Source organism: Chiloscyllium plagiosum, unplaced genomic scaffold, assembly GCF_037043375.1.
Source record: "Chiloscyllium plagiosum isolate Xiang-an unplaced genomic scaffold, Cpla_swu_hap1 HiC_scaffold_6, whole genome shotgun sequence".
NCBI lineage: Eukaryota > Metazoa > Chordata > Chondrichthyes > Orectolobiformes > Hemiscylliidae > Chiloscyllium > Chiloscyllium plagiosum.
Genome location: NW_028270144.1, coordinates 111,377,608 through 111,392,034, shown reverse-complemented (window position 1 = coordinate 111,392,034; position 14,427 = coordinate 111,377,608). Strand labels below are relative to the sequence as shown.

General features: G+C 43.1%; 1 protein-coding gene across 1 annotated transcript in view; it reads left to right on the top strand.

The window, feature by feature from the left end:
- The window catches only part of gabrb3 (gamma-aminobutyric acid type A receptor subunit beta3), a 325,048-nt gene that overhangs the window by 231,092 nt on the left and 79,529 nt on the right, over positions 1–14,427 (top strand). Inside the window, exon 5 of the mRNA XM_043692280.2 lies at positions 6,021–6,103. Coding sequence (XP_043548215.1) covers positions 6,021–6,103 — 83 coding nt within the window. The remainder of the gene's footprint in view (positions 1–6,020; positions 6,104–14,427) is intronic.

Below are 14,427 nucleotides of genomic sequence, written 5' to 3'. Positions count from 1 at the left end.
GGGGTAAGTACTCTCTATACAAAGTACTCCCTCTGTGACAATGTAAAAACCATGTAGTTATTAAATATTTATTACCATTTTAAAGCAAACCTTCAATCTAAAAATAGACCTCCTTTGTCATGGTCATTAGTGTTTCCTCATAGGTCTCTCCAGTAGTGTCACTACAGGTTTGAACCACCTGATCTGCTTTCATCATATTAAGGTAGGGGGACAACTGCAGCGAGGCTTAAGATTCAACCCATAGTATTAGTTCTGGGTTATGTAAGCTTCCTATCCATTTACATGTTTTCCCAATTCCACTTGAAGAACACACATGCTGGCTAATTGGGAGGCAAACTCCAGAGTACCATTGCTTTAAGTATAAGATTCAAAATCAAATTAAGTTAGCTAAGTTAGCATTTATTGCCCATCCCTAGTTACCTTGAGGTTAGTTTGGAGACAATTATGTTACTGTAGGCCAGCAGATTTCCTTCCCTAGTGGGCACCAGTGAACCAGATGAGCTTTTGCAACAATTGACATATGATCACTGTTATGTTTTCTTTTAGTTGCATATATTTATTGAAGTTAAGTTTCACCATCTGCAATGGTGGGATTTGAGTCTGTAACCCCAGAACATGATTCTGGGAACTCTGGATTACTAAACTAGTGACATTACCAGTACACAACCACCTCAGCACATGAGTGACATCTGCTGAATGTCACGATGGGTCTTTATGTCACCGAGCAAGTTGCTTCTTGACCCACTGGTCTTTAGGAATACTGAATCAGGCATCCAACAAGTCGGCAGGATCTGGAGCAAAGGATTGGCTTTCAGCCCTTCCATTCTCTGCTACCACTCTGCCTCATCATTTACACATTGGAACCCAAGCATTCTGTTTTAGTTCCACAGCGGTAGAACTGCAAAATAGCAAAGTTACAGTAAACTTATCTCAAACCCTGGTTAGACTGCACTTAGAGTACAGCATGCAGTTATGGTCACCATATTAAAACAAATACAGAAAATCTGAAGAGAGTGACCTGTAGATTTATGAGGCTGACACCAGAAATGATACAAGAAGTGATTGACAGGCTGTGTCTTCTCTTAAAGTAAGCTTGGGATACTATATTCGGGGTCTTTCAAATTATGAAAGGTTTCAATAGAGTAGACAGGGAGAATTTGGAGGAAAACGTAAGCAGTGATCATCAATATAATATAGTCACTAGGGAATAAATATGGAATTTGGAAGGAATTTCTTTGCCCAAAAGTGATAAGAATTTTGAACATAAATAATGGAAGTGCATTTAAGAGAAAGCTAGACATATATATGAGGGAGAAGGAAACAGATGGTTCAAACAGTACATTTAAATGAGAATAGATGAGCAATAGCTCAAGAGAAGCACAAACATCATAAGGATTAGTTGAGGTGAATCGCCTGTTTCACTCGCGAATATCCAATGTAAAACTATCGTCTTTCAGACTTATACGTCAGGTTTGGGTACAGTAAGCGGCTAGAAGGAGTCACAACATACTGCAATAACTGAGCAAAACAGTCCACTTTATATGGAGAACATTCTTACACACATCTGAAGCACACAACTCCATTGCTGCCTTTGGTTGCCATTGTCTCAACCATTAATTAATCTTGCTAGCATTTGTCAAGGATGTGAAGTTCAGAGCTCCAGTGCATTAGGCCTTCAAAGACTTTTACAAGTTGTGATAAATATTTAATGTACTTATTTTTATAAATGCCAACATTATACATGTTTACTTCACTGTATACAACTTCAGGTGCCAGAAATTGCAGTTCTCCTTCAAAAGAAAGTATTTCCCATTTCGGAAATCAGACTTGTGCTGTACTTGTGCTGTACCTGAGATTTACCCTGATGCTGTGCTGTCTCCAGTACACCTTTCTTTAACATTTTTCTTTGCCTCCAGTAAAAGTCACAGCAGCTACAGTTTTAGCCCTGGGTGTATACAAACTCATATTTCATTTGAAATGAATTGATCCATGTACCCGTTTTCTACAGAATAAGGATGTCACTGAGTATGGACTGTAATATTTCATTTGAGCAAATGCTGTCAGTGTGTCATTCGGAGTAAAGTATGTAGGGAAGTGTGAGGTCACACACTCCAATAAGAAAATTCAAAAGGCAGATTATTATGTAAATGAAGAGAGACTCCAAAAAAGTGAGGTACAGCATGTTCTTATCTTGAATGCACAAACATTAGCATGCAGATGCAGTGAGTAATTAAGAAGGCAAATTGACTTTTGGCCTTTATTGCAAGGGGATGGAGTTTAAAAATAGAAATGTCTTCTTACAACTGGACAGGATGATGAAGCTGCATCTGGAGTAATGTGTATAGTTTCAGTCCCTGCATTTAAAAAAAAAGAATATACGGGCATTGGAGAAAGTTCAAGAGAGATTTACTAGGCTGATTCCCGAGATGAAGGAGTCAGCATTTCAAGAACAGTGAAACAAGCGAGATCTTTATTCATTAGTGTTTAGAAGAATGAGAGATGATCTTATCAAAACATTCAAGCTTCTGAAGGGGCTCGACAGGGTAGAGGTTGAGAAGATCTTTCCACGAGAAGGGGAACTTCAAAGTTGGGGACATAGTTACAGAATATGGGGTACTCATTTAAAACTGAGATGCAGAGAAGTTCTTCTTTCAGAGGATAGTGAATGTCAGGAATTCTCTACTCCAGAGAGTTCAGGAGGCTTAATCACTGAAAATATTTAAAATATTTTGAAATATCAGGGAGGTGATGGCTGTGCTAAGTTGGAATCACTACCTTACACAACCATTAGAAAATGGTGTTGTAGAATCCTACAACGTGCAAGCAGACCATTCAGCCCATTGAGTCCATAACAACCAGCTGAAGAACATCACACCCAGACTTACCACTTCCACCCTATCCCTGTAACCGTACACTTCCCATGGCTAATCTATTTACCCTGCACATCCCTGGACACTGGGAAATTTAGCTTGGCTAATCAACCTAGTATGCACATCTTTGGAAATCTGCCATTCTGGATGGGAGTGAGTGAGAAAGAAAACTACAGACCGATATCCTGATAGTTATCAGCAGGAATATTAAGAAAGTAGAGTATTGTTAAGAAAATACATACTCATGGAAGTTTTTGTCATAAACTCATTTCTACTAAAATTTTGGCTTTCCCCTTATATATTCTTGCAAATTGCCCTGATATGTGCAAGACAAAAGCTTTGATAAAATGTATCTTCTTTTTCAGTATTACTCATGTTTTGTACTATCAATTGGCTATTTATATTAAGAAAGCCATCGTAAATCATAAGGAGTCAACATGGTTTTACAATCTAAAAATATTGATTGACAAACATATTGGAGTTTTGTTTTGAGTGTGTAACCAGTAGGATAAATAACGGAGTAATTACTGTGAGTCTAGAACCACATATAGGCCTGACCAGGTAGGAAAGGCAGCATTCATCCCATAAAGGGCATTAGTGAACCAGATGAGTTTTTAAGTGGTCAAATGGTTGCCATTAGACGAGCATTTTGCTCCAGATTTTTAACTGCGATCAAATTTCACCATCTGCCCTAGTGAGATTATAACCCACATCCTCAGCACATTGGACTGGGACTCTGTGTTACCAGTCCAATGAATTGAATTGAATTAAATTGAATTTATTGTCACATGTACGGAGGCACAGTGAAAAGCTTTATCTTGAGAGTAATGCAGGCAGATCACAGAGTTAAGTAGCGACATTACCATTATGCTATCACCTCCTTATAAAATGGCTATTAGTTTTTCCTCCCTTATTCTTCTGCATGGTGAAACTCACAGTGCACTAGCCAGGAGGAACAGTGAGGAGCTCTGGGAGGGGAGAGCCATGGTGGGGATTGATGATGATGGAATCTGGAAATGTTAAGGTTTTCAACAGTGCAGGAATAATCATACATTTTGGAGCAAATTGTGATTTAAAGGCAGAAGAAGACTTTTACCAGCCACTAAACTTCCCATTTTTCTTGAAGACGACAAATACCAAGGATAGCTGATATATCCAGCTTTTGTGTACAAGGTTGACAAGGGACTGGAGCCTTTGGCTTAGGGAGGAAAATTCAACTTTGGCCGCTTCACCACAAGGTGAAAGGTTAGCTTGAGGCAAATTGTGGCAGTTACAAGTTGTAAAGCCTAGTCAATCTCCATCCCCAGGACTGGAATTTCAAATGGTGAAGACTTGACTGTGTATGAGGATAATCCTGAATCCAAGAATGAGGTAGAACATAGTAATCCCAATAGCTTGGAAGCAGGCCATTTAGCCCATCAATCTCACACTGACCATCCAAAGACCATCCCATCTAGCCCCATGCTATTCCCATAACCCTGCATTTCTCAAGTCTTATCCATCGAGTCCACAAATCCCTGGATAGTATAGCACAGCCAACCACCAAACATGCACATCTTTGGACTGTGGGAGGAATCCAGAGCATCTGGAGGAAACCCAAGCCAACACAGGGAGATTGTGCAAACGCAGACATTCACTCAAGACTGGGATTGAACCTTGGTCCCAGGCATTGTGAATTAGCAGTGCTAACCACTAAGCCACCATGTCACCCATAATGCCGCTGTCTAAAAATGGTTTGTCCTTTATGAAATGGAAAACTGACCAGTTTTTGCTCTAACTGGAGATTTTGAAACAACTCAAATAATTTCAGAAGGATGAATTAGTCATTTTCACTATATTTTTCACCACCCGGTACATATTGCTGTTAAACATGCTGTTAAACATTGAATCATATCAGCTTTGTTACTCTTAATAAGTTCTTATACTGGAAACAGTCTATTCATCCATTAGACACGATTGACAACGAGACCGCAAAGTCGGTTCTTAAAAGCAATGAAGGTGAAGCTAAATGTATTTAAGAAATCTCCTACTCCCATCTTTGACTAAACAATATACTTGTAGATTTAAAGGCCCATCTATCATAAAGTGCTGAGCACTGTAACCGGACACCTGACAACTATCTAACTTGGTGAATCATTTCTTTCATAATTCAGGGTCACTGTGATCTCTAAATGATTCACCAAATTGGTAGGAATCGCAAATCTCCTGTTTTGTTTGTAAAATGAAAACACAACAGATGTGATGCCTTGTAGATATAAAAAACTTATCTGAAGTTCTCCTTGCTGCCATCTTGAGGGAGTTGGTAACTTGAAAAATATAAACTGGTGCACGAGGATAGCAATGGGAGACATCGAGCCAAAATTCAAAATACCTTCACCTACCTTGACTTGAAACAGGATCCCTGTCAGGGGAAATATAGAACACAAGAGCACAGTGTCAGGCTGCGGGGCCAGCAAGAGAAGAAATGCCTTCATTAAAAGTACTGTGAATCTTTATAGATGTTCCATTGTTCGGTATATTTAAGGCTGAGTTGGATGCATTTTGTTGAGTCTCCAGGAATCATAGGATATCAGTAACAGGCTGGAAAGTTGTGATCGAGGATCAGCCGGGACAGTATTGATTGGCAGAGCAGGGTCAAGGGACTGGATAGTCTTCTGCTGTTCCTATTTCTTATGGCCCCAAATATCTGCATTCCTCCAATTCTGGACAATTGCAATTGTCCAATTTTAATCAAGAAACAATTGGTGGCTGAGCCTTTAGCTGCCTAGACCTCAAGCTCTGGAATTTCCTGCCTAAATCACTCTCTCGTTATTTAAGATGGTCTTTGATCAAATTTTAATCATCTGCCTGTCTCAGTTTCACGCTTTGTTTGCTAAAGCTCCTGTAAAGCACTCAGATTTTTTTAAACAAGGCAAAAGGCACTATTTAAATGCAAGTTGTTGTTAAGCTGATTTCAACAGAGAGTACCAGGAGGTGGAAGAGCATGTTAAAGCTTCTTGGGAGCTCAGTGGGGAACAAAGCTCAGAGGTGCAATGACCAGGATTCAGTCGAATTATTACCGTGCCTTGTTAATAGAGACATGGGCGCAGTGATTGGGGAATTAAAAAGCTGCTACCATGGTGACCCTTTCCTTTCTTTGCTTTGATACAGAATCACAACAACAGCTGCATGTATGATGGATCTGCGGAGATACCCACTGGATGAACAAAACTGCACGCTGGAAATAGAAAGCTGTGAGTATTCTCAAGAGAAACTGGCCCCGCAGCAAAATAAAATTCCTCAACCACTAGCATTAGTCTTACCAAGCATCCAGCTGTATCCCTGTCATTGTCTCTAGCTCCCAGAAAATACATCCATCATAATGTCATTTAATGTTTTATCTTTCAACAGGTCGGTGCTAGGTTTCCTTTTATTCAAATTTTTAAAAATATTTGTGCTTACGTACATTTCCACATAGGGAAATTACAGCTGAGAGTCAGAAAGCATTAAATGCACCATCATTTCAGTTTGATTAGGCAGCAGTTTGATGCTCATCTACAACACAGGATGAATAATGCTTAAATTTTAATCAGATTCAGCCTGAATGAAGCAAACACTGGGATGCTCTCCCTTTGCTTTATCACGCATGACTTTGTATGCTCCTGGGCGTCCCCCAGCCCCCGGACTGTGCAGAGATCAACTTCATGATCAGGGGCTTTCAGCCCAATACAAGCAGTTTGTCAAAATGCTTGGGCCATTTAGTACATTATTTCAACCCAGAATGTTACATATATTTCACTCAAGAAGAGTGGGTGTTAGGGGATTGAGAAAGGGAGAGGGACCCATTGGTGGAATGGTACTTCAGTAACTTTGAGATTTTAATTTTAAAAAATGGCTTGGATTCTTCTGGGAGAGTAATAGTGAGTTGAATGTACGCGCTATTATTGGGTTGTAAATAATCCAGGAATTCGTGCTGAACTAGAGACATTGCGCGAGTTGCAGGTTAGGCTTGTAATCGCTGGATTTTAAGGGAGGAAAAGGAATCTTGACTGAACCATAAAACATTTTGATGGATGTTGACAGGGTGGAAATGATGGCTTCTCTTCTGGGAGATTCCAGAATTAAAGGTCACCAATTAAAAATAAGAAGTCACCCATTTGAAAAAGAGATAAGTAAATTTTTTTGCCCAGAGGATGATGAACTCTTTTCCTCAAAAGAAGAGTCTTCGCTGATCGTCTACTTCTGCCTTAAAAATATCCAAAAGTTTGAAAGTTCATGTGGGATAGATGAGAATGTTAAATAATTAGGTTGACCATGATCTTATTGAATGGCAGCACAGGCTTGTGGGGTGAAGTGGCTTATGCCCTCTGCTAATATGTATATGCTCGTATACTCTCTCTCTCTCTCGGTCTCTCTGTCTTGTACAAAGTGAGACCTTTGTTCGACAGCATCTTGTTCAAAGAGCTCAGAGTTGAAAGTCTCGGGACAAATATAGGAAAGAGAAAGGAGGGTCCTAATGTATAATGTCAACACTTAAAATCAGCCAGATGCCAATTACTCTTGAATTGAGGGGAGCTGACAACAAGATCTGAGTCCCAGCTATTTCTTAAAGCACAGAGGGGAAACTTCAAAAGACATTGCCTCAGGTTTGTATTTAGCCCAGAATATTGTACGTTTCTGTTGCTGCTTTATTTGCCTGCGAGGGAGAGCTGGTGGAAAGAGCCTTTTGCAGATGACGTGGATAACATGGTGAGAATTGGGCACAGCAGATTGCAAGAGGACACTGAGGAACATTTTTTCACTGCAAGTACTTCCTTCTTCAAGAAGCCTTGGGTTAAACCCAAACCTGACCTACAGGGCTGAGCCCAGGACTCATCCATCCTATCTGCTTTCTTTCTCTTTTTATTTTTGCTTTTATTTTTCCTTTTCTTTTCTGTAAAGTCTGGAGAGCGGCAGGTGAAAGAGGAGATCTCCGGCGACAGCTGCAACAATGCCAGGGTGGGCCACACACAGCTCCAACCCAGCCCAGGGTCTCCCGGCGAGGGAACAGATCCCAGGCTGACTCCCTCTGCCCTGGATGTACAGGCTGAGCCAGGGCTCCAGACCTGGGTGCCCGAAGGAGGGGGAAACCTCAGCGAAAGGGACGGATAGTGGACCGGCAGCAGCCTCTGGTGGAGGGTCAGGTGGGAAACAGGAGGGACAGAACCCACGCATCCCCAGGCCCTGGCTCAAATGTAGCAGTCACTATTGTGGCAGTAACAGAGGCCTGTAACTGAGACCCCAGACCCCATTACAGATACCCGGAGCCTGTTTCAGTGACTCCATCTGCTGTCAAGCAGTGACTGGAGGAGCAGTAGAGGAGGAACACGAAGAAGAGAAAAGAGTGAAATCTACTGCAATAAAATCTTGTATTATATATTTTGTTTTACACACTGACTGTAGCACCAGCCAGCACAGAGTCAGTACCCTAAACTGAGGAGACTCTAAATCTCCTGGTTATATGCTTAAATCTTGCATTATATTCAGTGTTTCAAGATGGCGCCGGAGCATGGTGATGTTTTGCATTCAACACACAAAGAAACACTTTTCACTGTTTTTTATATCCATGTGACAATAAATCTAAATCCTAATAGTCTATTGACAGTCAGCAACACAGTGGCAATGCCAATTGGATAGCAACCCCATGTCCTCGACTAACATTTTGGGGATATGGATTCAAAACCCACCAAAGCAGATGGTAAAATTTGAATTAATTTTTTTTTAAAAAGTTGGATTAAAAGGTGAGTCTAAGGGCAACTGTTGTAAATATGCATCCGGTTCACTAATGAGCCTCAGAGAAGGAAATCTTTTGTCCTTACCTGGACTTATTTCAATATGACACACAAATGTATCTCTTTCCTGCCTTTTGAAATGGCCAATCAAGCAACTCTGTTCAAGAGGAATTCAGGATGGGCTACAACTGTAAATGATTTAAGAAAACCTTGCACTGTTCTGCTACTAGGTTTGACTGAGTGGAAAGAAGCATTAACATCCCATGAATGTTGTTAAAGGGGATGAAACACACTGCAGAAAACAAGGGACAGTATTTGAAATTGCTGCAGTGAGGCCAGTAATCTGTCACCAAGTCACCCTTTATTTACAGGTGCACTGTAACTGAGCTGTGACCAGCCAGCACAAAGCCAGTCCCTGGACTGAGGAGACCTTCTGAATCTCCTGTTTATATTTTTTTTATTTTCTTCATAGTTATACAAAATACCATATAATCATAACAATACATAAGAGGAATCAGGTCACAACCATAAGGTGCCCAAAATCTCACAAAACAAGCAACACTCTATAAAATATATAGAATTGTCACACAAGTCACTGTATTTTCAAAGGTACCACAATGACAGAAATCCAGAGAAGAGTCTATTTCAGCCCCTAACCTCAAAGGTTACGGCAGGCAAAAGCCCACAATATACTATTGCAAACACTTTACACCTGGCCTGCACCCAGGCATTAAAGAAATAGTTTACAAACGCAACATAACCAAAAATAACATTCAACACTCAAAACTGATGATTACATGACTCAGCTCTCCCCACTACCCTGCTGTCCTCAGGTACCCTACACTGGTCCACACCATGTCCTGACCAGATCGTCCTTGGCTAGCTTTTCTGCAGGACAGTCATCAGCCTTTCAGTCTTCAGCCACCCTATGTACTGACCGACTCTCCCCAGACCCACCTTCCTCCAGGTTGTTCATTGACCACCCTGCTCCCAGTCATCCTGCATACTGACCAGACCTCCTCTGGGCTGCTCTCCTGTGAGCCAGTTGTTAGCCTTCCAGTCTCCGGCCACACCGCGAATCGCCTTTTTTTTTATTATTACACAGTACAGTTCAGAAACAATTAACATTGACAGCTATTTTCAAAGAAACAGCAATTTTACAAGGGAGAGGAGCAGCAAAGGCTGGCCCCAAACCCTACCATTCAACAAGTTTTCAGGGAAGTGAGGAACCTCAAATCCCAGCTTCAATCATTACAAAACAATAACAATACTAATTTTACACTCTCCTGTTTATTTTATTTATTTTTTTTTTTTCTTTTTTTGTGCGGTAGTGCTTATTTTATCCCCAGAACCCATGGTGTGTGTGTGCAGGTGTGAGACACAGTGGAAGACACAAAGTGCACCAATCTTTATTCAATTTCTACCACCAGGAAGATAGGAAAACACCCGGGTGGCCAGTGACAAACACTGCCCTTCACAGCAAGGGACAGTGCTGTGTGATCAAAACAGTGAAGGGGAGGGTAGGGACTAAATCAAAATAGAGTTGGAGGGAGAAATAATGCACTCCACTCCCTGCGGCGCCCACCTCTCCCTGAACAACTCCAGGGTGTTGGTGGACACCGCGTGCTCCTTCTCCAAGGACACCCGGGCTCTAACGTAACCGCGGAAGAGGGGCAGGCACACTCTCCTGTTTATTTTTTTTTTTCCTTTTTTTTCTTTTTTTTTTCTTTTTTTTTTCAGCCAAAAACAGAGGAGAAGGTTTTTAAGGAAATCAAAAAGGGAGTGCAAACGCCCACACCCAATATACTTAATGCTGTTTTTTTTTTTTCTTTCAAAAATTTAACCCCCACACTACCGCCTAAGTGCGGTAGTGCTTATTTTATCCCCAGCACCCATGGTGTGTGTGTGTGCAGGTGTGAGACACAGTGAAAGACACAAAGTGCACCAATCTTTATTCAATTTCCACCACCAGGAAGATAGGAAAACACCCGGGTGGCCAGTGACAAGCACTGCCCTTCACATCAAAGGGCAGTGCTGTGTGATCAAAACAGTGAAGGGGAGGGTAGGGACTAAATCAAAATAGAGTTGGAGGGAGAAATAATGCACTCCACTCCCTGCGGCGCCCACCTCTCCCTGAACAACTCCAGGGTGTTGGTGGACACCGCGTGCTCCTTCTCCAAGGACACCCGGGCTCTAACGTAACCGCGGAAGAGGGGCAGGCACACTCTCCTGTTTATATTGGTCAACCAGGATTCCCTGACTGGCCCAGGGTAACAGCCCCAGTCAATGATCTCATAGTCAATGCGATCCACCTGACCATGGTTCCAATCACTACAATAATGTAAGGTTCCATTGCTTGATACAGGTTTAGGTTCCATCAATGCCACACAACCTTTCAAACCTCGAAAGGGACTATTTAAAATGAAATTATCTCATTCCAATGAGTATTAAATTGCTTCTTGAGATTTCTAAATGTTAACATTTTATTTATTTCCTGCCTTCTTCCTGATACTTGCCCCTCCTCTCTCTTTATTTCTCCTTTTCATTCTAATTTAATGACCATTGTTATTCCTTGTGCACCATTTGCATCTTCCTCAACACAAAATCTCAGTGTCAGAGGAAATTGATTGCTGATCGTGAAATTTCCAGATACCCCTTTTGCCTTCAGTGCCAGGACCTGAGACAGAAATCATCGGCCCTGGTGTTGCTCTTGGCCTGGAGTCACAGCTCCTGAGCCTAGCGTGGTGACTGCACCCCTGAGCTGAGCACTGTTGCCCTGCTCCCTGTCTAACCCTAACCTTAGCCTGAAAACACCCATCCCATCCTGAGCCTCCAAATTAGAATAGATTCCCTCTAGTGTGGAAACAGACGATTTGGCCCAACAAGTCCACACCGACCCTCCTAAGAGTAACCCATCTAGGCCTATTTCCCTCTGACTAATGTACCTAACACTATGGGCAATTTATCATGGCTAAATTACCTGACCTGCACATCTTTGGATTGTGGGAGGAAACCAGAGCACCCGAAGGAAACCCACGCAGACACGGGGACAATGTGCAAACTCCACACAGACAGTCACCCGAGGCTGGAATTGAACCGGGCTCCGGTGCTGTAAGACAGCAGTGCTAACCACTGAGCCACCATACCACCCCTAACCCAAACACTGTGGGCCCTATAATGCCTTGAGCTCCTTGACTTACTAGGCCTTGATACACCTCCTTGTCCCAGGCCCCAGCTCACCCTGCCCACACTTCAGCAGTTTATAGGGTAAATATTTTCTCAACTCTCCGGTGACAGGTAAACACAATCACACAAGTGGAGCATTTTACAAGATTCCCCATTCCAGCAAACTCCGGCCCACTGGTTAAATATTAACCCTTAGTTACCAACAGTGTCAAAGAAAAAACTCCTGTGTCTTCAGGTTGGCTTTATTATCTGTTTATTTTCAACTGACTCAAGGTAATCCGGAAGTTACCATCAGGATTAATGTGATTGAAGTACTCAGACATCAGAATGTGCATTTAACATTGTCTTGCCAGGGGTGATGAATCTGGATGGGCAACCTTCCTGATGCCTACCTACCTGCCTCTGCACCCTACTACATTGATATCAGTGCTGGGGGTGGGGGGTGGGGGGGAGAGGAGTACAATTAGTATTAGATTTATTGTCACATGTACTCACAGTGAAAAGGTTACGTTACCATTTGTGGCCCATCTTGGAGAGAAATAATAGTTTCAGAGCTCCATCCAACACAGACTGCGCTGGGTTTCACTTCGAGGCTGGGAGTGCTGGGCGTTCGAGTCCACGCTGAGGTCAGTAATCCATGTCCACACTGAGGCCGGGAATCCATGTGCACGGTCAGGCCGGGAATCCATGTCCACCCTGAAGTCTGGAGCCGATGTCCATACTGAGGCCAGGAATCTATGTTCACACTGAGGCCGGGAATCCATGTCCATGCTGAGACCAGGAATCCATGTCTACACTGAGGCTGGAAATCTATGTCCATGCTGAGGCCAGGAATCCATGTCCACCCTGAGGCCAGGAGACTATGTCCATGGTGAGGCCAGGAGTCCATGTCCACGCTGAGGCCAGCAGTTCAAGGCCACGCTGAAGCCAGGAATCCATGTCCATGCTGAGGCCAGAAATCCATGTCCACCCTGAGGCCTGGAGTCAATGTCCACGCTGAGGCCAGGAAACCATGTCCATGTTGAGGCCAGGTGTGCATGACCACGCTGAGGCCTGGAGTCGATGTCCACGCTGAGGCAGGGAATCCATGTCCACGCTGAGGCTGAGAATCCATGTCCATGGTGAGGCTAGGAGTTTGAGGTCATGCTGAGGACAGGAATCCTTGTCCACGCTGAGGCCAGGAGTTCAAGGCCACACTGAGGCCAGGTCTCCATGCTAGTAGTGGTGATACTTGGCTTCCCACTACCAGCGGATCAATTGAGACTCTTTATGAGCAACTTATTCACACTTAAGTGCCTCATTCCACTGCCACTGGGATGGAACTGACTGCAGGAAGGCGTCATGCCAAGTACCCAGCATGATAGCTGTCTGGCTTCCAGCCCACTTCCACCTTCACAATGTGCAACATCACCAAGGTTCCTCTCCATTTCCTGATCTTCCATTCCTCCAGTACAGTTTGTTCTGCTATAACGTACATTTTGACAACACAAATTGGCTCTAACCCAACTGACAAGTTGTGGACGTTGTTTGGATATTGCAAATTTTCTACTGAATGGGTATAGCGATTTTCTATTAGCTACAGTGTGATTTTCCAATGCAGCTTTCCATAGCACAAGGTTGCAGAGGGAAACAACTGTTGTGTATAGGAGAATGACCTGTATTCACATTAAAAGAATTCAGCGCAGTGCACCTTCTCATTGCCTGGCTGCAGTACTGGCAGTGTCCACTACTCCCATTGACTCTATCAGTACCAGCAAACTGCTGGCCTCTTGTCATTTAATTGTCAATCAGCTCTTAAATGGTTGCCGGGCAGTGGTGTGCTCCCTCACTGGCATTTTAGATGCAAGAGCAGAGAGTCCACCGCCCCATTACATCCAGTCCGAGGAACAAGCTCCTTACTACAACTTCTTCAATAGTTTCACGAGTTTAGCCAGTGAGTTGCTGAAGCATACAATCCAGCAAGGTTTCTGCAGAGTGTATAGGGCTGGGCCATTAACAATTCATTACCCTCGGAATATGAAGATGGATATTGGTTATGGGACCTGCGCCTAATTGCTAGCTGGTGACTCGAACTATACGCTCAGGGCCAGCAGGCTAACTTTGTTCAGTTTTCATTACTAATTGGCAGATAAGGGAGCCCTCTGCATCGTTCAAAGTCCGCTCGAAAGAAACCAATTCTCGTAAGGACCAAAGGCAAAAAAGGGAGATGGAGGAGGGAAGTTACTAGGAAGAAATACCAGGGGCGGCATGGTGGCACAGTGGGTTCAATTCCCACCTCAGGCGACTCTGTGTGGAATTTGCACATTTTCCTTGTGAGTGTGTGGGTTTCCTCCGGGTGCTCCAGCTTCCTCCCACAATCCAAAAATGTGCAGGTTAGATGAGTTGGCCATGCTAAATTGCCCATAGTGTTAGGTGTAGGGGAATGGGTCTGGGTGGGTTGCGCTTCAGCGGGTCGGTATGGACTTGTTGGGCCGAAGGGTCTGTTTCCACACTGTAAGCAATCTAATCTAATCTAATCAAATAAACTGTAATCTGCTAAGCCAATCGGCAAAACACAACTTTACATGGAAAAGAAACAAACATTTTATAACAGGTGGATTTTTCCCCAGGAGCTGGAAGTT